Source organism: Leopardus geoffroyi, chromosome E3 (genome assembly GCF_018350155.1).
Source record: "Leopardus geoffroyi isolate Oge1 chromosome E3, O.geoffroyi_Oge1_pat1.0, whole genome shotgun sequence".
In the NCBI taxonomy this organism is placed as follows: Eukaryota; Metazoa; Chordata; class Mammalia; order Carnivora; family Felidae; genus Leopardus; species Leopardus geoffroyi.
Window position 1 is genome coordinate 7,948,460 of NC_059340.1, and position 25,189 is coordinate 7,973,648.

At 58.7% G+C, this 25,189-nt stretch overlaps 3 protein-coding genes and 2 long non-coding RNA genes across 8 annotated transcripts; 3 read left to right on the forward strand and 2 right to left on the reverse strand.

Annotated features, from left to right (window-relative positions):
* Window positions 1-3,532: 3,532 nt before the first annotated feature.
* MOGAT3 (monoacylglycerol O-acyltransferase 3) lies at window positions 3,533-7,219 on the reverse strand. Its single transcript, XM_045461450.1, has 7 exons — window positions 6,891-7,219; window positions 6,580-6,687; window positions 6,424-6,494; window positions 5,935-6,139; window positions 5,376-5,550; window positions 3,865-4,067; window positions 3,533-3,777 (listed from the first exon to the last, which is right to left on the reverse strand). The coding sequence occupies exons 1-7, from the start codon at window positions 6,961-6,963 to the stop codon at window positions 3,623-3,625; spliced, it is 990 nt and encodes a 329-aa protein (XP_045317406.1). The 5' UTR covers window positions 6,964-7,219; the 3' UTR covers window positions 3,533-3,622.
* A 3,609-nt stretch (window positions 7,220-10,828) lies between these two features.
* PLOD3 (procollagen-lysine,2-oxoglutarate 5-dioxygenase 3) lies at window positions 10,829-17,720 on the reverse strand. Of its 3 annotated transcripts, XM_045461449.1 has the most exons (19): window positions 17,604-17,720; window positions 17,085-17,176; window positions 16,780-16,916; window positions 16,513-16,676; window positions 16,257-16,369; window positions 16,046-16,109; window positions 15,542-15,639; window positions 15,208-15,309; window positions 14,918-15,043; window positions 14,631-14,752; window positions 14,298-14,402; window positions 14,076-14,201; window positions 13,715-13,856; window positions 13,515-13,628; window positions 13,231-13,299; window positions 12,649-12,753; window positions 11,977-12,123; window positions 11,578-11,703; window positions 10,829-11,278 (listed from the first exon to the last, which is right to left on the reverse strand). In XM_045461449.1, the coding sequence occupies exons 1-19, from the start codon at window positions 17,716-17,718 to the stop codon at window positions 11,123-11,125; spliced, it is 2,223 nt and encodes a 740-aa protein (XP_045317405.1). In that variant the 5' UTR covers window positions 17,719-17,720; the 3' UTR covers window positions 10,829-11,122. The 3 variants fall into 3 exon arrangements, with proteins under 3 accessions (XP_045317405.1, XP_045317404.1, XP_045317403.1); XM_045461448.1 differs by having other exon boundaries at window positions 16,046-16,369; XM_045461447.1 differs by having other exon boundaries at window positions 14,631-15,043; window positions 16,046-16,369.
* LOC123589400 lies at window positions 14,101-16,555 on the forward strand. Its single transcript, XR_006708302.1, has 4 exons — window positions 14,101-14,217; window positions 14,315-14,408; window positions 15,930-15,988; window positions 16,442-16,555. It is a non-coding gene; the product is annotated as an uncharacterized LOC123589400 (long non-coding RNA).
* LOC123589402 lies at window positions 16,612-17,342 on the forward strand. Its single transcript, XR_006708307.1, has 2 exons — window positions 16,612-16,723; window positions 17,121-17,342. It is a non-coding gene; the product is annotated as an uncharacterized LOC123589402 (long non-coding RNA).
* A 634-nt stretch (window positions 17,721-18,354) lies between the features above and the next one.
* Window positions 18,355-24,161, forward strand: ZNHIT1 (zinc finger HIT-type containing 1). Of its 2 annotated transcripts, none has more exons than XM_045461456.1 (5): window positions 18,355-18,459; window positions 22,186-22,356; window positions 23,425-23,504; window positions 23,640-23,809; window positions 23,905-24,161. In XM_045461456.1, exons 1-5 carry the CDS (start codon window positions 18,402-18,404, stop codon window positions 23,924-23,926), a joined length of 501 nt encoding a protein of 166 aa, XP_045317412.1. In that variant the 5' UTR covers window positions 18,355-18,401; the 3' UTR covers window positions 23,927-24,161. The 2 variants fall into 2 exon arrangements, with proteins under 2 accessions (XP_045317412.1, XP_045317413.1); XM_045461457.1 differs by lacking the exon at window positions 18,355-18,459 and adding an exon at window positions 18,633-18,752.
* Window positions 24,162-25,189: the final 1,028 nt, after the last annotated feature.

Genomic DNA, 25,189 nt, shown 5'->3' on the forward strand with positions numbered 1-25,189 from the left:
ACGTTAGCATTTAGGAACATGAGATAAAAGATTATGAGCAAGCCCGATGTTGGGGTAGCAGAACACCTAATGTGATGGTGCCCGTAACGTGATCACGTAATGCAATGCAATGTAATTTCACGCAATGTAATTCTTGTGATGTGGCTGTGGTCAGGAAAAGATCTTGTGTCGAGATAATAGTGACACCAGCTGATGTTTGTTGAACACCCTGCCAGGTGCCACGCTAAGCCCTTTGCATGTGTACCTCATTTAGAGCTCAGTGTGGACACTGTGGTGTAGATGACAGGATCAGAGCCTGCCACTATCCGCACATGGTAAGTGCTGAACACCGGGGTGGGGGCTTGGGGGAGGGGTTGGGCTGTGACTTGACGGTAGGGGTTCCATCTAGTCTCCAGGCAGGAAGGAGAGGCGAGTCAGGCCCGGTTGGGAAGCTGGACTGGGCTCTACCTGAGGGGGACCTTGAATGCTCTGCTGAGGATTTTTACACCTTTTAACAACGAAGATCCAAAGACAGTGGGGATCCAAAAGGGAGAATTAGATGATGAAAACAGCATTTTAGGAGGAGCGTCTTGACAGCAAGAGAGGGTGTTGGATGGGAGACAAGAGACAAGACCCCTGATCGCTCAGGAGTGGTCCCAGAGGGAGTCCATGGAGGGATGGGGTCATGGAGGAGAAGGAGACGCTAAAAACCACTTAGCAGGAAGACACAAGAGGCCAGGAATTTTGAGTGCGGTTCTGGAAGGTGGGGAGAGAGGAAGGAGGTGAAGCCAAGACAGATGCATGAAAAACAATGGTTGGAAAGCAGGATGACAGAATAAAAATGGGGACCAGAGGACACTTAACCGTCAGCGCGGCTAAGATCAGAGCATGGCTGCAGAGGTTACTTGGGGAGGCTCAGGAGAGGGTAGGAGGTGTGCCAAGGCCTCCTGAAGCCTATGGTCTCCACCCAGTCTGGGCTGGCTTCCAGGAGAGGAAGGATGCTGGTGGAGGTGTCTCCAGGGCCAACCCAGTTGTAACTGGATGTCTAGGCTTCTGTTTCTCTCCAGCCTCAAGCCAATCCCTCCCACCCCCTGACTTTATTGGTCTTGGATTTCAGACAGGGGCAACAAATGATGGGGAATGAAGTCCCCTCCTCCCTCTCTCCCTGAGTCCTCAAAGGTCCCCTTCCTCACCTGCCACCCAGCCCAACCTCCCCTCCCTAGAGATAGGCCCCTACCGCTCACAGGGGAGAATGGCAGGGGGCTTCTTGGAGGAAGGCCCGTGGCAATCTAATCCCCATACTCCCAGCTCTTGGTGGCCAGTTCTCACTAGAAGTTGGTGCTTTTGTCCCTCGGGGGAAGAACCCAGAGAAAAACACATGTGATGCTACCCTTAAAGTTTGGGATGAGGCACAAAGGTCCTGCATTCCAAAAGGGGCCAGAGCAGATCACATGCAACGAGCAAGAATGCATTGCCCAAGCAAATAGTTGAGAAGTGACCCTGGAGTCCCTGACCCATGACAAGGATTGGACACAAAGGAGAGAAGTGGGCGGGGGGAGGGGGGCTTTCAGAGCTCGAGGGCAAGGCTTACTTCCACAAGATCGGTGACATAGGTTGCAAGGCTCAAAGAGCTCGGTACGCCCCTGTGTTTGTTGGATGTGCCCACAGAGAAGTCTAATGGCCAGACTGTAGCTGACTGGAGGTTCCCTCCAGGAAAGAAGGAAAGACAGTGGTTGCATTGAGGTCAGCCTGTACTATAGTCGCATCTGGGCTAAGGGTGTTCAAACCTGGGGCGCCTGGGCGACTGGTTGTCAAGCATCTGACATGGTCATGATCTCATGGTTTGTGAGTTCGAGCCCTACATCAGGTGAGCTCAAGTCCCGCTTCGGATGTCAGACGTTCAACTGACTGAGCCACCCAGGTGCCCCTCTATAGTACAACTTAAGGTGGATGAAGAAGTTATTACCTGAGAATGACCCAGATAAGTCACAGGAGTGCCCAGATTTTCATGCAGGAACAAGAAAAACTTCTCCCACTGAATATATTGTATAGGACAATATAGGACAGTGGGAGATAGGTATGGTTACGTCCCAATTACATTTCAGCAAGGTATTCTTACGTCCTGGACACAGACGCACAGCCAGTCCGTAAATGGGACTGACATAGTCAGAGGACGCTATGACCACACGAGGTCCCCCTAGACTGTTCGGTCTTACCCTCTGGTTGGACCGATGCCATGCCCATCATGGGGATGACAATATTTTGCCAATCTCTGTTCTAAGCCCTTAATTTTTTTTTTTCTACTTTCTATTTAAAAAAAATTTTTTTTTCGTTTATTTATTTTTGGGACAGAGAGAGACAGAGCATGAACGGGGGAGGGGCAGAGAGAGAGGGAGACACAGAATCAGAAACAGGCTCCAGGCTCTGAGCCATCAGCCCAGAGCCTGACGCGGGGCTCGAACTCCCGGACCGCGAGATCGTGACCTGGCTGAAGTCGGACGCTTAACCGACTGCGCCACCCAGGCACCCCCTTAATTTTTTTTTTTTTAAGTTTATTTATTTCGAGAGAGACAGAGACAGAGATAGCACAAGCAGGGGATGGGCTAATAGAGAGTGAGGGAAAATCCCAAGCAGGGGCTTGGGGCTCAAACTCACGAAACTGTGAGATCATGAACCTGATCTCAAGAGTTGGACACTCAGCCGATGGAGCCCCCTAGGCGCCCCAGCCCTTCAATATTAATTCTTTGATCTTCACCGGAGTTCTGTGCTTGTTGGGTAACTGGGTTCCTGTTGACCTAATGCTGGGCTTGCAGTAGGGCCCAATGCCGGTCAGGTAGGTCCTCGTTTCCCCTCAGCTCCCAGCTACGAAGAGACCCAAAGGACAGAGAGAGGACATGGAAGCGAGCAGCGTACCTTTCTCGTACAACTGGAGATCATTTCCCTCCCCATGAGGCCAGATGCCCTTGACCAAGCTCAGCATTTGCTCACGCTCTTGCGCCAGGCATCCTGTCTTCTGCAGCCCACCCTGCAATGCCTAGCACCCCCCCCCCCCGCAAGAGCCACCCTCCTCAACTCAATCCTGAGACCCTGCGGCTCTCCGCGAAGCAGATGCCTTCATTCACAGAGATAAAAGGGCTCAGCAAAGGAAAGAAACCTATGCACGATCCTGCAGCAGGATTAAGTCTTGCTGGGAGGAGAATTCAGGATTCTGACACCCAGTCTAAGGCAGCAGCTCCAGGGGCGTCTGGGTGGCTCAGCCTGTTAAGCGTCTGACTTTGGCTCAGGTCATGATCTCGCGGTTCGTGGGTTCGAGCCCCGTGTTGGGCTCTGTGCTGACAGCTCAAAGCTTGAAGCCTGCTTCGGATTCTGTGTCTCCCTCTCTCTCTCTGCCCCTCCCCCGCTCACATGTTTTCTCTGTCTCTCAAAAGTGGATAAATGTTAAAAAAAAAAAAAAAAAAAGATACTAAAGCAGCTCCGTGGCACGTGAGAGTGGGGGCGGGTTACCCACGGAGGCACAGCGTGAGCCCTGCAGGCAGCCGATTCTCCAGAGCAGTGGTGGGAGAGAAAGAGCTTTTATTGGAGTGGTACAGCTGGCCATAGGTGGAGGTCCCAGAGGGCTGGGGGCTGGGAGGCGGGGAAGAGGCTAGATAAAGGTGAGGTGAGTTGAGGCAGGGACGCCACAGCTTTCCTTGTGCTCCTCAAACAGTGTCTCCAGAGCCCGCATGTAGAGCGTGTGGTAGTGGCTGACCTCCTCCTCGGTGGGGCAGAGGATCTGGGGCACCGGAATGGGGCGGCCCACTGCAGGGAGAGGGCAGACAGGGGTGATGGTGCGGGGTTGCCCGTACCGCTGACGGCCGCTCTCCTCCCCACGAGACGGGCACTCACCCACGGTGGTGATGGGCCTGGCAAAGGGCAGCAGGCCCCAGGAGTTGGCCGAGAAGAGTCCGCGACCCCAGAAGATGCAAGGCGAGTAGCCCGTGAGCTTCTTGAAGGCAATCTGGCACAGGTATTGCCAGGAGCCGGGGGCAAAAGCCTTCAGATGGAAGATGTCATTCTCTCCAAAGGAATACACGGGCACCAGGGAGGCGCTGAGCAGGGACAGCAAGAGAGAGGAGGCGTGTTCGGGCCAGCGGCTCTCGGGGAGCCCCCAGACAGGGCTGCAAATCCCTCCCACGCCTGGCTCCCCTTCCCGAGGCCGTTTCGAGCAAATGACCGAGAAAGATCTGGAAGAAAGGACTCACAATTCTTGAGAAATGATTGCGTACCGGGCCTTCCTCCCCAGCTGAGCCTCGAACCACATGGCGCTTAGGGGGCCCTGACCCCCACCCTGGTACAGACAAAACTCCTCATACAGCTCCCCCAAAACTCAAGTCCTAACGGCATGACCAGTGACACGAACAGTCGATTAACACATACTTGTAGCTGTTCTTTCTACTGGATTTTTACCCTAAAGTGAGCTAGAGGAAAGAAAGTGCTATTAAGGGGCGCCTGGGGGGCTCAGCCGGCTGAGCGTCCAACTTTGGCTCAGGTCATGATCTCACTGTTTGTGAGTTCAAGCCCCGCACTGGGTTCTCAGCTGTCAGCACAGAGCCTGCTTCGGATCTTCTGTCCCCCTCCATTGCTGCACCTCCCCTGCTCTCACTCTCTCAAAATAAGTAAATAAACTTAAAAAAATGTTTTAAACATATCCATGCAGAGGGGACCCATGCAGCTCAAACCTGTGTTGTTCAAGAGTCGACTGTACACGTTTGCTCATCTAATCTTTGCAACCACAATATCGTTGTAAAATTAGGGATTAGTCCTATTTCGCAAGTAAAGAAACATGTCCAAGGTCTCGCCTTTGAGGTGGTGTCAGAAAGGGATTTGAACCCGGGGCTTCTGAGCACAAGGTCCTGCTCCTCGAGCTATGATCCTGCCTCTTTCAGAGAGGGAAGACTGGCGGAAAGTGGGCATGGTGTTGACACAGAGAAAACCCTCAAGTGTTGACATGAGAGGGGGTGCTGGCCGGGGCAGAGGGGGGTGGGTGCTCAGTCTGTTGAGCGTCCGGCTTCAGCTCAGGTCACAATCTGGAGGCTTGTGAGTTCAAACCCCGCGTCGGGCTCTATGCAGACAGCTCAGAGCCTGGAGCCTGCTTCGGATTCTGTGTCTCTGTCTCTCTCTGCCCCTTCCTCACTCACACTGTCTCCGTGTGTGTGTCTCTCTCTCAAAAATAAATAAACATTAAAAAAAAAAAGTGCTGACATGAGAGGCCGATAGGCGCAGGGCACAGTGTGGGCTCTGGGGACACAGAGGCCCAGCTACAGGGACCTGGATATGTAGGGACAGAGAGCGTGGGCCCCCAGATGCAATGCAAAATTCACCAGCACCCCCGGGCTGGGCACTTGCGCCCCACTCACCCGTGTCTCAGTGCCAGGCGCACGAAGCCTTTGCGATTCCGCAGAACGAGGTGGTGCGTCCCTGGGATTGCATACAGGGCCTCCTGGGCGCCTCCAATTAAGATGACCACAGCCTGCCCTGGCTGGGGCTGAGAGAGAATAAAGTCCAGGCTCCTCCGATTCACAGAACACATTCCTGCATGCATGCAGAGGTGGGGAGCAATCACCACCGGCTCCCGGGCTGCCTGGCCCCTCGCTCACCGTTTTGGCGCGTGAGCCCCACACCCCCATTCCTTCCAAGTCTGCTGTCCCGTGCCCGTGTCAGTGTGACCTATAGTGCCTCTCCCCGCAAGGAGGCAGGACACTTGCCCGAAAGCTACTCCTTGCCACCTACTGTGAGCCCGGCCAACATTACCGCTGGGTGTCAGGCCTGGCTTCATCTTCCACTTCCCAATCGGTCAGAGGCCATACCGCGTCCTACGGTGAGGCGCCCCTCCCCCACCCTCGCCAGACGGCCTCCCACCCGCCCAGCTGGCCGGGTGGGAGGCAGTCTGGCCCGGGTGGGGGAGGGGCGCCTCACCGCAGGACGCGGTATAGTCTCGGTAGATCGGGAAGTAGAAGATGAACCTCAGTCCCGCCAACGTGGGCCGAATCCCGGGGAAGTGCTTGGAGAAGTCGTTCATCTCCGTGTTGAAATTAGCGAAGGCTCCCACGCACATGATCCCGTGTGGGTGACCACCGATCACATAGTTCCGGTCCGGGGGCAGCTCTGCTGTCTTCACCAGCTTGGGGGCGTCGGGCAGGAGGAGGAGGAAGAGGCGTGGACGGCAAGACAGCAGATGAAAAGAGTCTCCCTCCACCCCAAACAGGCTTCAGAGTTCAAGGTCCTCCCTGGGCCCACAGCAGGGGCGGGGGCTACTCTGGAACACCACTCGGGCCCCCTTCCGCGTGCCCCCTTGTCTGAGTTTAGAAAGCCCAGGGGTGCATAGGCAGGGGTGAGCGGGTGTGGGGGGTGAGGGTGGGGGGAGAGGGAGGAGGCAGAGAGTCTCTGTGGATGGTGACCTCTCACCTTGACCGGAAAATAATCCCTTAGCTCTTTCCACATACTCCACGTTTTCACGAACGCAAAGCGCCTTCCACCTTGGGGCAGAGAGGTGGGTGGAAGAACGCCCGGGGCGCTCAGCCACCTCTCTTCCTCCCCCAGTGCAAGTCCGGCCATGCTCACCTCGGTTGGGAGTGTCCCAGTCCAGGAAGAACCACACGAAGTAGAGGACAGAGAAAGACCAGAGTGGAGTGAAGAGGAGGAAGAGGAGGAGAAGGGAGAAGAAAGGACCTGGGTGAAAGATGAGAAAGGAAAGTCACTTCGCTTTCGAAGCTGGGTCATCGCACCCAGCGCCTGCTCTCCTCCCCGCTCAGATTGCCCTGGTGCAGCCAGCCACCTCTGGCTCCCTCCTCCTCCCTTTGCAAGGGGGGCTCTAGCTTTCCTGCCCCCACTCCCTGCTCTCCTTGGGGACCCCAGGTCAGCAGGCCTCTCACCCATGAAGAGGAAAGACAGCACGAACTGGTAGGCGCTTATTGCTTCCAGCCACTGCTTCCGCACGGTTTTCATGGCGAGGCGCAGCGGGGGGCGTCGGAGACTCCTCTGCCAGTAGCTCCCCTCTGCCAGCGGGGCTCCAGGGGCCCGAGCACAAACCAGGAAGGTTTGGGCACCGACGGGACGGCTTTCTCCCGAGAAGGCCAAGCCCTCGGGGCCCCCTCGGAACCGCGGGTGTGTTGTGCGCGTTTGTGGAGTGGATGGGGAGACCTTGGATCCGAAGCGCCAGTCTCCAGCATGATCTTTGAACTTGCAAGGAAGTCCTCGGGGCGGAGGTGGGAGGCGACAGGAAGTGTCCGAGGGAGGTGGGGCGTCGGTTGTGGAAAGGAGTCTCAGGAGAAGCTGGGGAGCCCGCCGACTGGGCCCCCGCCGCCGGCCCGCCGAGGCCGTGCGCTCTCCAAGCGCGCGTCCCGGAGAGCCGGTCTCCGGGGGTGTTAAGGTCATCCGGAGGCACGGCCGCGCAGGAACACGCACACGTTGCAGCTCTGTTCCCACGTTTAATTTCCCTCCCCTCCCCAAGTCGCCGCGGGGACCTGCGTGCCCTGGGGAAGGCGAGGTGCGGGTGGGCGGGGAAGGCGCAGCGCGCCTTGTGCTCCTGGAACAGCTGCGTGAGCCTCTCCACCTAGAGCGCGGGCAGCGCGTCCACCTGCGCCCCGCTGGGCCGCGAGCAACGGACGGCAGGATTGGGGGGTGGGGCGGTGGGGGGGGCACTGCGGGCAGAACGGGAGGTGAGAGGGGCGGTCGCTGGCACCCTCATCCCGTCCCCTTCCCGCCCACCAGCCCGACGGTGAGGGACGGAGTTCAGGCCCCGAGCAGTCGCCTAAGGCCAGCCTGTGGGGGAGGGGGGGGGGATGTGGAGCCGGCGCGGCAGAGGTGCGGCCCGCAGCCGGGGACCTTCACCTCCCGGAGCTGGGAGCGCGCGGGGCCCGAGCTCCGGGGGGAGCCGGTGCGCGGGCGGGGGGAGGAGTGAGCCGAGGCCGGGGCTCCCCGCCGGTGCCGGGGGGCGTGCGAAAGGGCGGGAGGAGACGCAGGCTCCCGTGGAACGGCCGCAGGGCGACCCTCAGCAGCGGTCTCGGCGCCTCCTGCGCTCTCTGCGCCAAGAGCCCGGAGGGCTCGGGAACTGCTTGGAAGAGCTCGTTCTCCCCGAGACAGAAGACAGGCCCCAGGAGAGCGAGGGGGCATGCCTGACTCTGAGTCCCTCACCCTCCCACCCCCCACCCCCATCCCTGACCGGGGCCGGCCCTCTGCACTCCTCCCGGACAGGGCAGCCCGCGGGTGTCCCGCCCGGCCACTGGCCGCTTCCTCAGTGCCAACTTGACAAACTCCTTCTGATTCCGGATCCGCAAGGTTAACGCACTGGCTTTCGGGTCCAGCGCTTCCAGGGGCCCTCTCGCGGCCAGGACTGCCACCTGGCCGCCTTCAGGCCGGGACAGCAAATAGGCGGCGCTGGCCTTCTCAGAGGACAGCAAACCTGGGGTGAGGGCAGAGGCAGGGGGCCTGATGCCTGGGTCCTTGAGAAAAGGGGTAGGAGGACACCAGGCAGGTAGAGCTGGGGCCCAGAGCAGGAGGGTGAAGTAGGAGTTGCCAGCTAGGACTGAGGCTGACCTCCCCCCTCCTCACCACTACACATGGTGTAGTCCCAGAAGTGAGGGAGGTGGAACCAACCCGACAGCCTGAGCAGGTGCGGCCAGAGGCCTGGAAAGAGGCCCAAGAAGCCCGTGGTCTCTGTGCAGAAGTTGCTGGCTTCTGCAGGGAACATACCCCACCCTGGCAGTGAGATCAGACTTTCAGGGGTGACCAGAGAAGAGTCGGTTCCAAAGCCTTGCCCCCACGCGGCACACTGTTCTTGGGTGCCCCTCACCAAGACAGGAAAGCCATCTTGGAAATGTCTCCAGATGGCCCAGTTGCCCACCCAGGCAGAGCAGTGGCCTCCTGCCTGTGGCGAGTCCCTGTCTCCAGAGAGCCAGACCAGGTAGAGGAGGGCTAGGATCCAGGCTCTGCCTAGGATCGCGGGGATGACCGCGGCCAGGCACACCTGGGCTGTAGAATGGAGCGGCAGGGGTGATTCTCAGGACCCCCTTCTGCCCTCTCTTGCCTGTTGCATGGTTTCAGGCCCTTCTGTCCCGGCTCAGAGATCCCTGCCCTGCCTCCCTCCTGGAAAGGGGAAAGCGGGTGCCAGATGCTGGGACTCACTCACTGAGCCCCAAAAGAAGATCCACTGAAGGACGGCCACTGCTTGGAGACCCTGCAGGAGGCTGGCACGCTGTGGAGGGGTGATCCCACAGGGGCTGCCATGGGCTCTTAAGTACTCTCCTCATGGTCCAGCCCACCAGCCCTGGCCCTTGGTCCTGGTTTGGCCCCCGTTTCCACCCTCTTTGCTGCACACTGTACCCTTGTGAGCCCCAGGATGAAGAGTTAACCACTCTGTGAACCCACGGGCCCGTGACCAATAGGACCAAACAGAAATGCTCAGGGGTGTGGCCAGGAGCCTGGGGGTGAAGAAGGTGTTTGGGCCTTGGGCCTTTGTGAATAGCCAGGCTGACAGAGGTCTGGGAAAGCGGGTGTGTATCACCAATGGCAGAGCTCCCCACACGAGTGAGAACAGTTAGAAAACTCTTTAGTCGCCCTGGCCGGCCCCTAAGGAGTAGCTCGGGCCTCCGTGGGGGAAACATCCCAGAGGGAAGGGTTTTTTGGTGAAGGCCAATGATTGGTGAGCCCCGAAGAGCACACCCTCCAAGGGTGCCTCACATTGCCATGGTCCTCCCCCCAACACTGGCCAGAGCTGTGGACTGCTAGCTTCTCCAGGTCAGGGAATGACACTTCTTAAATTAAGAAAAAAAAATTTTTTTAGTGTTTATTTATTTTTGAGAGAGAGAGAGACAGAGAGACAGAGACACAGAATCTGAAGCAGGCTCCAGGCCCTGAGCTGTCAGCACAGAGCCTGACCCGGGGCTCGAACTCACAAACTGTGAGATCATGACCTGAGCCGAAGTCGGACGCTCAACCGACTGAGCCACCCAGGCGCCCCAGGAATATCACTTCTTTAGAGGAGTCTGACACAGGTCCCATTTGGTGCCTCTATCACTTGCTCTCTTAGCATAAAAGACGTTCCCACTTTTCATCCTTCATGGTGATTTTCTGACTGAGGTCTCCCCCAGGCTGTAAGCAACCGGAAGACAGGTCTGGTTCCCATCAGCACAGCTGACAAGTGCCCAGCAGATAGGGCATGCTCCGTGCATGAGATAGGATGAACCAGCGTCTTCCAGTGCCACAGACTGACACATCGTTTCTGTCCCTGTCCCCTGATTCACTCTCGTGCGGGTTTCCCCCTCCAGGGACCCCACCAGGAGGTATTTTCTCCCGTCCCTACTCAGCCGTCTTCCGTCTGCAGGGAGACCAGGGAGGAGATGTGCTGAGAAGTATGGCCAGAGAGGTGCTCAGTCCACATGGAGGGGTGACCAGCCCCACCCATCAAGAAGGCAGGCTTGGGGCGCCAGGGTGGTTCAGTCGGTTAAGCGTTTGACTTTGGCTCAGGTCATGATCTCGCGTTGGTGGGTTCGAACCCGGCATTGGGCTCTGGGCTGACAGCTCAGAGCCTGGAGACTGCTTCGGATTCTGTGTCTCCCTCTCTCTCTGCCCTTCCCCCCACTTGCACTCTGTCTCTCAAAATAAAGAAAAGAGAACATTAAAAAAAAAAAGAGGCAGGTGGGGGAGAGATACGGGATCCACGGAAGTTTCCGGGTTCCCACACTGCTCTGTCATCTGCTTCTGCCTTTACCTCTTCTCTGGTGTTTGTCTTTGGAGTAACTGCAGGCGTCCCCTCTACTCTGGTGGCAGGAGGGATCTGGGGTCAGTAGGGAGGCGAGAGACTTACAGGGACTCAAGGCTTACAAATCCTCCTTTATTGAGAGGGTGAGAAACAATAATTTATCACACGGGGAGCCCTCAAAGCCTTCTCCCCAGGGGTCCTCGGGGACTGTGGGGAGGGGCAAGGGGGGGCTCCAGGAGCTTCCTGAGAGGGCCGCGTGTTGGGGAGCGGGGGGAGGCGACACATTCAGTCCCAGGCACACCGAACATCCGCTCAGGAAGCGAGGCGCCAGACAGACCCCCTTCCACGGAGGGGGCCCCCCGGGAAGGCACAGCGGCAGGGCAGGTCTGGCAGAGTGGTTGAGTGTCAGGGGTCGACAAAGGACACCATGATGTAGCGAGTGCCCCGAGTGGTGGGCAGCCCCTCGTGGTAGTGGGTGAGGCGGCCAGGATGCAGGAGCCCCCAGCCCTTCCGTGGGGACGAGACTATGCAGTCATAGCGCAAGAAGCGGCAGCCACCTCCCTGGAAGAGGACGGGGGACAGAAGTGGAGCCTGAGCACACGGGGGAGGGGGAGAGGGAGGGGAAGGGGGGCGGGGCCTGGGGGGCAGACAGCCACAAGGGGGGTGAGAGGCAGACAAGGGAGGCCCAGGAGGGCAGGGCGGGCAGCCCGGCAGAGCCGGGAGAGGACATGGTGGGGGGGCGGGGGGGGGGGGGTCAGGGTGGCTGACTGAACGGTGTCAGGGGCGGGACGGGAAGGTCCAGGGGCAGAGTGTGTGTGCGCGCACGCGTGTGCAGAGGGCGCCCGGCGGTGCGGGCTCACTTCATAATCCAGGCCCTTGTGGTTGAGGGCGACGTTGAGAGTGAAGGTGGAGGAGTCGTGATGGGGCCGCAGAGACGGCTGCTCATCTGGCCGGTAGCGGACCACAAAGTTCATCACCGCCCGGGTCTGCGGGGGGGGGGCGCGAGAGAACAGGCTGGAAGCGCGGCTGTGAGGTGGGGGGGGGGGCGCTTCTGAGGGGGTGAAGGCCCTGTCCGGGGGGAGGGGGCGGGGCTGCAGGGGTGTCGCTGCTAACTACCCCCCCGCCCCCGGCTGCCCTCCTGCGGTATCCCTTTCCGTGGGCCTCCAGACGCTACCAAGGCCCAAAGGGCGCTGCGTGGAGACTTCCAGCCAGGACCTGGGTGTGGGAAGGTGGAGGCGGGGCGGGGGGCAGTGGCCCACCTTGGTGTGGTAGCCTGGGAACAGGCTCTCTGTCATGGGCCCCACGTACGTCCTCAGCAGCTGCAGCCACTGGTCCTCATAGCCCACCTGCTTCATGTGGATGTCTACGGTGGGCACGTTCTCGTAGCCTCCGGCCAGCCTTGAGTCCTGTGGGCGGCCGGCACTGAGCCCCGACGGGGCGGTGCCAGCCTCCCCCTTCCTCTTGCTCTCGGACCTTAAAGCTCGTGGGACCTGGGTCTGGAAGCCTCGCCCACTCAGCCTGACTCGCTCCCGCAGGCCCTCTGTGTCTCAGTGAAGACGTCGTCTCTTCTGCGAAGCCCCGCGGATCCCCCGTGTCTGGGCCGAGGGCCCCCCCGCGACTCCCACAGCATCTGGGCTGCCGGGCGCAGCCTTCAGAAGGAGCTCCTGCCACCGACTGTAGCGGGTGAGGTGCAGGGGGGCTCGGCCAGCACTGCCCAGTGCACCACACCGCCTAGGTCGGTGGCGGCACCTGGGACTCGCCTGCCCGGTTAGTGTTTCTTGAATGAATGAATGAACACGGTTGTGCCCTCTGTGGGTCCTTTCCCCTTGGGGACCCCTCTTTGGTGCCACTCTCTCGATTCCACGTCCCTGGCTCCCGGCCACACCTCCCTCCTCGGGAGCCCTCCCTCCTCACTACCCAGCCCCCCTCACCTCATGCCGGCCTCCTGACCACTGGCCGTAATGCTCCATTTCCTCCACCAGCTCGTCGCACATCTGGTCTGACAGCAGCGGGAACCAGTACACGTCTGGACACGGCTGAGAAGACAGGAGAGGAGCAACAGGGCCAGGGGGATGCTTGGTGACCTCTCGGGGAGAAGCCAACAGAGGGGAGAAAAGGCCAGGAGCAGAAAGGGAAGCCGGGGGACGAGAGAAGCCGGGGACCTGGGGACCCGAGCGTGGGGACAGGCCATGGCCAGCGCTGGGCCAGGAAAGGCTGGGCCAGAGAAGGTGGCAGCGGCTCAGAGAACACGGCACAGGTGGCAGGGGGGGTCCTGGAGCCCCGGGTTTGGAGCTTCTTTATGCTAACGGTCCCAGGAGAGAAGAGAGGACCGCTCTGATTGGTGGCAGGGTGGGAAGGTGAAGGCCCGTCTGCTCAGCCTGCGCCTTTATCTGCCCGGGCAGAGCATTCCGCCCAGGAGGGGGGTCTGTTTGGAGACCGCTAATCCAGGCGGCAGACTCAGGGCGCAACGGCCACCAGGACAGTCAGGGGTCCCGTGGGGCGGGGGGGTTCACCTGCTCCACGAGTCCCTGCCCTTCCAGGGCCCGGCTGTAGTTCTCGTGAATGTACTGCTCCCGCCAGTCCTGCGGCAGGGGAGGGGTGCGCGCTTTGACCCGTGCCCTCTTCGCGCCATCCGGTCCCCCCAAGGAAGCCCCGGCCCCACTACCACGACCGCCCGTCCTCAGGCAGTAGCAGACCTCAGAGGTGAGCACTGTGCGTGTGTGCGCGTGGACGTGTGCCTGCGTCCTCCTTTAGAGAAGGGCGCGCCGGTTCTCTGAGCGAGAGGCCCATCACTCACCAGGGGGTTGTCGAAGATTTGCCAGAGGTCAGGGTGCAGATGGTCTGTGTCATACCGAGAGGTGGCCAGGAGGCGACCAAATTCCTGCTGATTGCTGAGGTGGAGGAAGATGCCCTGGGGCCGGGTCGGGGGTCAGAGTGAGAAGACACGGGTGGCTGCTTCCCAGCACCCCAGCATGGGGCCCCCCAGGCCCCACTCACCTTGTCGCGCAGGCTCTTACAGAAGGCCATGTCTGGGTCGGTGTCGCTGCCCGAGAACACCTCCCTCTGGGGCAGCTCTGTCCTCAGGGTCTCGCCGCGGATCACGTACGCCTGGGATATATAGGGCACATTCCACACGCCCCTGGAGGCACCCGCACCGGGGTCAGGTGGGCACGATTCAACCCGGGAGCCCCTTCCCCCAGGGCGCCCGCTCGCCAAGCCGCGTCCCCGGTGAAGCGCCGCCGGTCCCCCCACCCCACAGCTGTGGCATTGCGACTGGAGGCCGCGCCGGAGCCCTGGGAGCGGGGCCTCGGGAGGGCACGCGGGCGGCCGCAGGCCGGAGGGCAGGGGCGGGACTCACACTCGCTTCCGCTGCACGAGTTCCACGTAGTCCTCGGACCGAGCGTAGTACTCGTCGGGGCTCAGGGCTCCCCAGAAGTTGGACCACAGCTTCCCGTGGCGGGACAGCATGGGCGCTATCACCTTCCTGTGGATGGGCAGAGGTGAGCCCTGTCCCCGGGGAACAAGTCGGGGGCTCCCCGGAGACTACCTGGGCTCCCTCCGGCCGAACCGGGCAAGCGACCTGTTCTCTTCAATGAGGATGCGCAGGGTCTGCTGGTTGGTGATGACGGCGTCAGCATCCAGGCTGAAGTAGAATTCGCACTCGGGGTCCTGCCGACAGCTGTCCCTGGAGGTGACAGATCAACAAACAGATGAGCTAAGACGGGAGCAGGCGGGGGGAGGAGGGGGCCGTGGGGGCGGGGGCGGGGCGCTTGCCTCCCCAGGACCCCGAGGGTCTCCTGGCTGGGAGGGCGCCCCCGGGAGGCCGAGCAGAGACCACGTGGTGAACGGAGAGGAACGACCGAGGCAACGTCCCTTCCCCCTCCCCCGCCCGCCCCTCCCAGTGCTCACTCACATGGCCATGTCCCTGGCCTCGCCCGGGGTCAGGGCCTCCTCCGGCCCCACGAGCTTCACAGCTGAGAAGTGGCCCTGGAGCTGGGGCCACGAGTCTGCAATGTGGGGCTCATGGTACACCTCCTGGAGATGGGGGGAGAGATGGGAGGAGGGGAGAGAGAGGGCAGAAAAGATGGCGCCTGAGGAACAGGAGGGAGAAGGTGGTGAGCGGAAGGGGTGTAGGAAGGAGTCTGGGCCGATCCGGTGGGGGCAGGGCCGTTTGGGAGGCTGCGCAGGGGGGCGTCTCACGTTGTTATGCAGGAACAGGGTGACCCTGTCAGGGGGGTAGTCCAGGAGCAGGAGCCGCTGCAGGAAGCGGGGCAGGAACGGGGTCGGCTGTTCCACGAACACGGCCAGAAGCACCCGGGGGGGAGGCTGCAAGATACGACGCCTTGGGGCTCAGAGGAGAGCCCAGGCCTCCCCCTGGTGTGTCCTGGGGGTCCCCAGGAGCTTTGCCCCGTGCACTGCTGTCCCGCATGCTCTCCCCGCACCCCCTACCTCAGTGCCTTGTCCTGCCCGACCCTGGCACCCCTCCTCACCTGCCCCCCCGGGAGTATCCTCCGGTCCCGGCCGCAGAACCCACAGCCTCCCTGAGGAGTCCAGCCATTAGGGACGTAGTTTCCCAGGTAATTCAGCTGGAGCTGTTGGAAGAGGCAGTGAGAGGCTGAAGCAAAGGAGTCCAGCAGGAGAGGGGCAGAAAGTCAGGAGGACGGGCAGGGGACAGGGCAGGAGGGGAAGGGACGGACACTTAGACCCTCTCCCATCACCTCTGCCTCAGGGGCTGGGGAGGAATGGCTGTCCAGAAGGGATGGAGGTACCCAGGGGCAGGGGGCAGGTCTGACTGGGGCAGGGGCAGGGTCTGTGGGTATAAACCTTAGTCGGACCGTTCCCATGGACCACGACGGGAAGCGTGTCATAGGCCACATTCCGGATACGCACGCGATTCCGATCAAACTTTAAAACTATCTCATCTGGGGAAGAAAGGGCCAGCTTTACACTCCCTTCCTCTCAAGGCTGCCAAGCAACAGATGCTTCTAAATATGGTGGGCGGGGGACCCCGGCTTCTCTAGAGGGTGAAGGACTGTGGCTCCAGGGGGGGGCGAGGATAGGCTTCCTTCTCTCTCCGAGGGTACTGACCAGGCTACTGCCACCCTGGGGCGCTCCACCACACTACCTGGGTGACCGGGGCGAGTCCCCAGTCCCTCGGAAAGGCAGCGTCCTCACCTGTGACAGGTGGTAACCACAGACCCTCCCTTTGTAGGATTGCTGGATTAAACGAAATTACAGAAGTAGAGCCCCGACCCAGAGCCTTGGCACAAAGTACGTGTCCAACAGATGTTAGGCACAGCGACCCCCTCCGGCTGCCTTTCTCCTCACCCAAAGCCCCATTGAGGTTCTGAAAGATCCGGGATTTATGATCCAGATTGAGGCTGAGTTTCTCCTGCATGGGATGAGATGGGGCAGTTAACCGAGGAGCGGGCGGGCCATCATTCCCCACTCTTTCTACTTCCTCCCTGAAGCCCCATAGCCCGCATGGCGCCTGCAGCCCTGCGGAGCTGCGAGGGGCCGCCCTCCCCGCCATCCCCACCCTCAGCCCTGGGTCCAGGTAGAGCCGTGTGTAGAACAGCTGGTCGTCATCATCATCCTCGTACTTCCACTGGCGGACGACTCGGTGGATGGTGGGGGCAAAGCCGATGAACCCTGCAAGGGGTGGGGAGGTGCTGACTCCAAGACCCTTAGCGTCCCAGACACCCGTCCCCACCCCCTCTCTAGCCCGAAGGCGCCTGGAACATCCCAAGCCCCACCACTCTTGGCCCCTCAGCCTTGGGCACTCTGCCACTCACCACCAGAGTTGAGGAAGCGCTTCCCCGTGCCCACCTCAGGGTACTGCTCCGCCAGCCCCCACTCGGGCCAGCAGAAGCCCTCAGCAGAGAAGAGCAGGCGGCTCCCACTCTGGACGAACTTCTTCAGCAGCTCGGAGGGGCTGCCGGCCAGAATCACGTCGTAGCTGGGGGAGGAAGAGGGGCCTGAGCAGGACAGCCACTAGGAACCTCGGTATCCTTACCCGCCCCTCCAGCTTGCCCCTCCCCCCTGTCCCCCAGCCCCTTTACCTGTCCACGAACATGATGACCATATCCTCCCGGTCAGCATATTTCTCCATTTCCTTCTTTAGCCACCTGACCTTCTGTCCTCCACCAACCGTTCGGGCCACATCACCCCCTCGCCACTCCTGTCCCAGGCCCAGGGTCTGTGGGGGGGGGGGGGGGGGGAGACCCGCGGTGCCAGGGCAGGGCTCAGCCGGCCCGGTGGGCCCTCCTGACCAGGCTCACCGTGGGGCCCCAGGCATCCAGCCCTCAGCCCGCTCCAGGGGCAGCAAATCCCCTCCTAGGGGCCACGAGGGCATTCCTCTCCTCACCCGCACTGTGTAGTTGAAGAACTCCGCTGACCGCAGGAAACGCCGGTATCCTTCCGTCTTGGCTGTGGCCACCGTGATCACCAGCAGCTTCTCTGTCACCAGCCGGGAATTGGCGCTCGGGACCCGCTCACCCAGCTCACTGCCCCACGAGTTCCGCTCACCGCAGGCCCCCTTGCCCTCCCTCCGACTCTGCCCCTGTCCTTCTATTATTTTTATTTTTATTTTTCCGATTCCCTCTTAAACTCTTCTCAACCAAAACTTCGGCCCCAATTGAGAGCTGGGTGGGAGAGACACCCAGGAATCCGGGATGAGTTCACATGGAGAGGCTGGAAATCCCAGCTCGGGGTGGAGGTGCGGGGGGGTGGGGTAGGTGGGCGAGGGGCCGCGCGATTCGTCCCACGGAGGGCCCAAGGGCTTGGGAGAGGCCGGCCACCCCCTCCAGGCCTCCACCCCCCCCTCCCGGACCCTGCGGGCAGACACGCAAAACCCGCATCCACTCGCCGCTCCCGGGGCTCTCACCTGGGTTGACCGGGTCTCTGCCCCGGGGACGGTCGGAAGCAGGGGTCGCAGGAGGCGGGAGCAGCAGCAGCAGGATTCCCAGCAGGAGCCGGAGTCCCGGGCCCCAGGAGGCCATGGCGAGGAGCCGGCAGAGAAGGCACAGAGGCCCGCTGGGCGCCTGGGCTGTGCGCCTGGATCCCAACTCCGGGGAGGGGCTGTGGGCAGAGGGACCGGGGCTGCCTTGCGGCCCGCTGTGAGGAGGTACAGGGCTCGGGCTCCGCCCTGGAAAAAAGGCGTAGCCCGAGGCTACTGAAAACTCGAGAAGCCGGCGCCGTAGACAAGGCGAGGATTGTCCCCGGGCTTGAGCGCGCGGGCTGCACGGAGCCAGCAGAGGGGGCGCCCGGCCGGGAGGCGGGGGCTCGGGCCGGCGGTCGCGAGCCGAAGACTTCGGTCTGAGCCAGCCCGGCCCAGCGCCGCCTGACACACGAAGAAACTGAAACCCGGAGAGGGGAAGTGACCCCCAGCAGGTCCGGCGGGATGCGGAGGCGGGTCTTTGCCACAGCTCTGCCGGGAGCGGCTGGGCGGAAGGCCGGGAGAGCACGGCGTGGGGGCGCTCGGAGCGGGGACGAGCGGAGCAGCGGGCGGCAAGGAGGGAGAAGGCCGAGGAGTCTGCGGCGCCAGGGGCGCAGGGGGTTGAGGTTTCGGCAGAGGGTCACCAAGGGCCTCTCGGATTGCCCACTCAAGCCTACGCACTCTCTTTGGTAGTCCAGCCCATCATCTCTGCCGCCCCGGGAAGAATCTCCAGGGACTGCCTTTGTGATGGTGGCATCTTCAGAAGGACGACGAAAGGGAAATAACATTTCTCAAAAGACCACTGGTAGCACCTCTTTAAAATGATCCACGTAGGGGACCCCACAAAATACACAGCCACCCTGAGGCCGGAAGTGGTTTTGCCCCTATAAAATATGGCGGAAAGCTTTCTGGTCTCCTAGGGAACATCACGTAATGGGTGGAAGCTTTGGGAATTCTAGTGGGATAATTCTGCGCACGCGCAAAAGCACGCGCTGCCGGAAGTGATGACACGCCTTCCACAGCGGGTGCTTTAGCACGCGTGCGCAGGAGGCTCTTCCGTCAGCTGTGTTGTGGAAATGGTGGAGAAGAAAACTTCGGGTATGTGAGCCCCGGGCGGTTGGCCCCTTACCGCCTCCCAAATCCGAACCTGGCCTAGGATGTTCTCAACCAGTTATTAGTCTCAAATCCCTTCCCCGGCGCTCGGGCCCTGGCGTCGGGGTCGCCCCTCAGACCATCCATTCATGTTTAATTGATGCCTGCCTGCTCCACGTCGGGCGCCGGGGTTGGAGAGAGGAAAAAGATCCCTATCATCCCCAAACTGGCTTTCTGGGAGGGGAACAGACACGCAGGCCTGCCACTGCACTTCAGAGTGATAGGTGCGATGGCAGAGGGGAGCACAGCTCCTGGGCGCGGGGAGGAGTGGCACCTAATCTAGCTTCTGGGATGGAGGGCACCGGGAAGGGGGCGGGGGAAAACGCTTGGATGGAGGCTTGAAAGTCGGGTTAAGGTTTCACTCGGTGCAGTTGCGCCGAGGCTCATTCCCGGCAGCGTGAACCGCGCGTGCAAAGGCAGGAAAGCAAGAGAAAGCAAGTCGCTTGGGGAGCCAAGTTCACAGTTCGGGGCTTGCGGAGGAATAGCAAGAATAGTCTGGAGGGTTGGGGAAGGGTACACCTGAAAGGCATCCCATATAGTGCCAGAGAGTTTGAATTCTCTGGAGAGGGCAATGGGGAATCATTACAGGCTCTCTTAAGGCAGGGGAGTGACCGAAAGAGATTTATCTTTTAGAGAGGCAGTTCTGGCTTCAGTGCGGAGCAGCGCTGTACAGCGGAACTTTCTGGAATGATGGGAATGGTCTTACTCAGCACCGTATAGGATGGCAGCCTTTAGCCACATGTGGCGGTTGAGCATGTGAAATGTGGCTAGTGCCACGGAGGAACTGAGTTTTAAATTTTAAACTTACTTAATCTACATCATTTAAACAACCACAGGTGAGTAGTGGCTACCCCCTTGTACAGCGCAGGTCTAGAGACTGGAAGGCAATTAAGGAGCCACTGAGTAGTCCCCACAAGAGATGTGGGTGGAGCAGTCCGCCAGATTGACTTTTTAATGAATCCAATCGTGTCAGCATTTCTTAAACTCTTTGCTGGATCTCCATTATTCTCAGTATAAATCCCCAAATCCAAAGTTTTTTAGACACTTACAGGTAAGACTGTTAACAGCGGGCCTGACTTTATAACCACACAGCACCCCCTCCCTACGTGCTTTATATTACCAGCCATACTGAACTTTTTATAATTTATCGAAGGCACCACAGTCTGCCATCCAGGCCTTCTCCCATGCTGGTATGAAAGCCTGAAACACCCTTTTCTCTCCCCCAACCAAGGTAACTTCTATTCATTAGTCAGATCTCAACCTAGACTTCTTATTTTCCTCTGGAAAATCTTTTGACTACCCCAGAGCCAGTTGGGTGTTTCTGGCATGTGCCCCCGTAGCACCATGTACTTCCTTGTGCTAACATATCCTGAGCTGTGCTCATTTGTTTGATCATTTGTATTCCCCACTAGACTGTAAGCTCATGTATTCCCAGAACCAAGGGCACCGCCTGGTACTTGGGAGGGAGGCAGTATACAGTGATCCAGAGCTGGGAAGCTCTGCGTTCTTCCCAAGCCACATACCAGCTACATGAGCTTTGGACATGTTTCTTAACCTCTGAACTTTAGTAAACTTGGGATGATAATGATATCTCTCGAGTTGGGTTGATAAAGAGTTAAAGCTCTTACACAAAGAGCTTAGCATAGCGTCTGGCTCATAGTGCGTGCCCAGTGTTAGCCCCTGGTGCCGATGCTATTTATTTTGGTTACAGGCACTCGATAAATATCTGTTCAATGAATAAAGAGATAATTTTGTGTAGAGTTGTGAGACCCTGATAAAGAGAGAAGTTTAAAATAACTCCTAGGTTTCTTGTTTAGGATGCCTGTGCAGATGGTTCTGTTTACTTAGAGAGTTCCGGAAGAGAAGCAGACTTGGAGGGGAAGATTTAAAATTTTGGGCTGCAGTGCCAAAGGGGTCATCTCTGATTACTGCTCGAAGCCTGTCATGTGGCCTGCCCTCTCGCCTCTAAGGAGAGGGCTGTCCCCATCTCTTTCTGAGTCTGATCTCTCTTCCTGGGATTGCAAACCCAAACATAGGGCTGTCTCTCCCAAAAGCAAATGACTCCAAAAAGTGGTTCTCTCAATCCTGAACCTTCTCCTGAGCTCCACAACTGGCTGTTCAACTGGTTGCAGGAAGTCAGCTGCTGACCTCACCATTTAATTTTTAAGTTTATTTATTTTGAGAGAGAGACAGAGAGAGAGAGAGGAGTGGGGGCAGAGAGAGAGGGAGAGAGAGAATTCCAAGCAGGCTCTGCACTGTCATTACAGAGCCCAATGTGGGGCTTGAACCCACAAACCGTGAGATCATGACCTGAGCTGAGATCAAGAGTTGGATGCTTAACTGACTGAACCACCCAGGCTCCCCATTGACCTCACCATTTTAAACCTCTCTCTTCTTACCTACCGGCTGTTCACTGGGATCAGATAATTCTACACAAAATGTCTCCTTCATTAAACACATTTGCTGAGTGCTTTTCACCATCAGGAAAACCTGAAGTCACATCAGGGATGCAAATGAAGGGATTCTTTCCACCAGAGGGAAATAGTCAGTAAAGTCTCAGGGTGTAGTAAAAGGAAGATTTTAGAAATACACACTGGATTTGGCCCTAGGGCATCGCCAGGGTCCTGAGTGTGAGTAGTTCCCACTGAATGGGAGTCATTTTGCTGGGGGTTGAAGGGTGGATGGGAGGTGAGGAAATGAAGCTTCCCATGGGCGATTCTCTCAAAGATGAGTCTTTGTGAATTTGGGTCAACACGTGAGGGTTTGGCAGGTTTTTCCAGTGAAGGGAAGGTCCCTGTTGGGGAAGAGGGTTTGAAGATGCAGGAGGGACAGAAGGACCCGAGCTGGAGATGGAGGGTTGGGTTTAGCAATGGGACTCAGTGGAGGGGTAGGGGGTGCATCCTCTTGGAATGGAGGGAAGGCGGGTGCCAGGCAGTTATATTTGAGAGCGGGCTGGAGGATGAGCATCTCTACGTGTGTCCTTTGAAGTAGGAAATGAGATTGCTAAGCATGACAGCTGAGTGCATGAAGGTCCCAGTGGAGGCTGCAAGCCCTGCGTGTACAGTGGTCCCCATCTGCACGGTTGTATGATTTCTGCCAGCAGTGAGAGGTCTCCAGGAGGCATCTCGTTGGCTGGGTCTGGGGATTGGGAGGAAAGGCCAGGGCCAAAGGCATGAGTGACTGAAATGACAGCCTTGTTAGCCAGGAGGGAGGCAAGCCAGAGGGGCTAATATATTGGGAGAAGGTACAGGCGCCAAGGGCTTGGTGACTCAGATGACATCAGAGAGCTGTGGTTCCGTCCGCACGCTTCCCGGAACCAAGGCCAGCCCAGCTTCTCTCTTCCTGTGCCCTCATGACTCCCTGGCTCTGCCCCACCCAGTTCGCTCCCAGGACCCTGGACAGCGGCGGGTGCTCGACCGGGCTGCCAGACAGCGCCGCATCAACAGGCAGCTCGAGGCCTTGGAGAATGACAACTTCCAGGACGACCCCCATGCAGGACTCCCCCAGCTCGGCAAAAGGCTGCCTCAGTTTGATGATGATGCAGACACCGGTGAGGCAGGGATAGAAGGGGGCGGGTGGAGGGAGGGAGGACCGGGCTGGGGAGGCAAGGCCAAAGGAAGGGGAAGGGGTCTGCCTGGAGACAGATTGTAGAGGGACCTCGGGTTGGGGCAGGGGGTGGGGGAGCAGATGACACAGGAGCCCCTCTGGCTTTGTCAGGGACTGGCTTCTGTGACTTGTGACTGTGAGCCAGCTGCTCTCCCCCTCTGCGGCACCTTCCTCTAGCACATGTAGAGTAAAGAACATGGAGAGCTGAGCTCCGGGAGCACTTCCAGCTCTGACATGGAGCCTTGGACTTAGGGGAGCGTGGAGATGAATGTAGGAGCAGGTTAGAGAAGTGAGGGGAGGGATACACGGTAGTGAGAGGCCGACTCAGAACCCAGGTGAGCGTGTGCGCAGGGAGTGGACACATGAGTGTCGGGAACGATGGCACAGAGAAAGATGGTGTCTTTCTTGGCACGTGCCAAGTAACTGTAGTTGACCTTTGAGCAACAGGGGTTTGAGCTGCAGGGGTCCACTTGTATGTGGGATTTGTTCAGTCGGTGCTGTAAATATATTTGCTCTCATGATTTTCTTTCTTTTTTCTTAAGTTGTTTTTTTTTTTTTTTTTAGTGTTTGTTTATTTTTGAGAGAGGTGGAGACAGCATGAGCGGAGGAGGGGCAGAGAAAGGGAGAGAGAGAATCCCAAGCAGGTTCCGTGCTGCCAGCACAGAGCCTGATGCAGGGCTGGAACCCCATGAAACTGTGAGATCATGACCTGAGCCAAAAGCAAAAGTTGGACGTTTAACTGACTAAGCGCCCCCCCGTATGATTTACTTAATATTTTGTTTTCCCTAGTGTTGTTTTAAGAATACAGTATATAATACATATAACATACAAAACATACGTTAACCGACTGTTTATATTGTCAGAAAGGCTTCTGGTCACCAGTAGGCTATTTGATGTTGTTTTCTGGGGAGTCCAGAGTTATACACAGGTCTTGGACTACGTGGAGGAGGCCAGCACCCCAACCCCTGTGTTGTTCAAGAGTCAACTGTAATTAATTGTTTTTCCTCTGTAGGAAAGAAAAAGAAGAAAACTCGAGGCGATCATTTTAAACTTCGCTTCCGAAAGAACTTTCAGGCCTTGCTAGAGGAGCAGGTGAGAGGGCATGGCCCCGGGGACTGGGGGGGGCCCCACGGGGAAGGAAGGAGCCTGCAGAGGTCCTTGTCCCAGGTCGGTGTTTGCCACGTGGGTAGGCGGAGGAGGTGTGGAGCCTTCCCCTTGTCTCTACAGAACCTGAGCGTGGCCGAGGGCCCCAACTATCTGACAGCCTGTGCGGGTCCCCCCTCCCGGCCTCAGCGGCCCTTCTGTGCCGTCTGCGGCTTCCCCTCCCCGTACACCTGCGTCAGCTGTGGCGCCCGGTACTGCACGGTGCGCTGTCTGGGCACCCACCAGGAGACCAGGTGAGCTCAGAACCTCCCCCTGCGCCCACATCCTCTCCTTCCTATCCCCCAGCCTCCCGGGACCTCTCCTCCTCCTGGGCCTCCACTGCCTGCAGGTGCCTGAAGTGGACTGTGTGAGTCTGGGCGTCCCCAGAGGGGAAGGCCCTCTGCACCCCACCTCAGCCTCGGAGAAGGCTTGGCCAAGGAGAGAGGTGCTCTTCTGGACCGAGAGAGGAGCCGTTCAGTTGCCCAGCAAAGCTGTGTCCTACCTGCCAGGGAAGACAGGCCTAGTCCCGGGGGCTGTTTGGGGGGAAGTGGGCTGGGCCCTCAGCGTGCTGTTGTAATAAAAGGTGTCATCCGAGGAGGAACCTGCCTCTTTGGTCACGTGGTGGTTTGGGCATGAGGGTCACGGGTCTCTGTGCTGTTCACTGCTCTGTGGGTTTTCCTTCTATGCGTCAGTCACCCCTCTCACTGTCTGTCTCCCTGGGTTCCCTGACCGAGGAAGATTTTGTCCCATTCTGCTGCCACGCCCACATCTCAGCCTTCCTTGGCTGTCGCTTTATGTCATTTTTTGATGATGGATTCGGTGCATTTGCTTTTGCTTTTTGTGTCTGTAGTTCTCCCGAGTATCATTTGAGCACAGTTAGGACTGGGTGACAGGGAAGTGGAGTGAGGGCTGGGGGTGGGGCACAGGAGGAGACTGAGGGAGGAGCCAGCACCCTGTCTTCATCCTCTGATACTTAACCAGGTAGAGAGATCAGCCCTCACCCTTGGTGCTGCCTCCAGAGGAGGCTGCTGTTACCAGGGGCCGCAGTGTGCAAAATTATTAGTATCCGAGAAAACCCAGACATTTCTGGAGGCATGGGGGAATTCACGATATAGAGGCCTCTGTTCTTGGTGGCCCTGGGTGCTGTAATTCTTGTTTGCTGTTAAAGCTTCATACACTCAGGCCTCCTCTAAGTGGATTGTGTGCTATGAGCTTATAAGCTCCTTGGAGTTGTTGTCTTAAGGCTCTGTATCCTGTTGGAACTTAGCAAAGCACATGCTTAGGAAGCATTTGTTGAACAAGTAACCTCAATGAGATATTAATGAGATCCAGTAAATTCGGTGTTAGGCATCTTTATAGGCTCTCCTCCCCCCTTTTGGGACTTTCCTACAGCTGGCTCAGGTGTCCCAGGGCCTGCCTGAGAAACTGCCTGCCCTTTCTCTGGAGACTTGAGGTGGGGTCAGTGGTGTCGGTGGCCGCCCCAAGTTAAATGGTGGTGAGGATGAGGTTTGAGGACAATCCCAAGTGGTTTTAAAAGATGGCTGTACATTTTTTTGACAACCCTTTGATTGAAAGGTAGGGTCTTTGTCCCCTTTCCCTGGGATCCAGGCAGAATTCTGACTGCTTCAACGAGT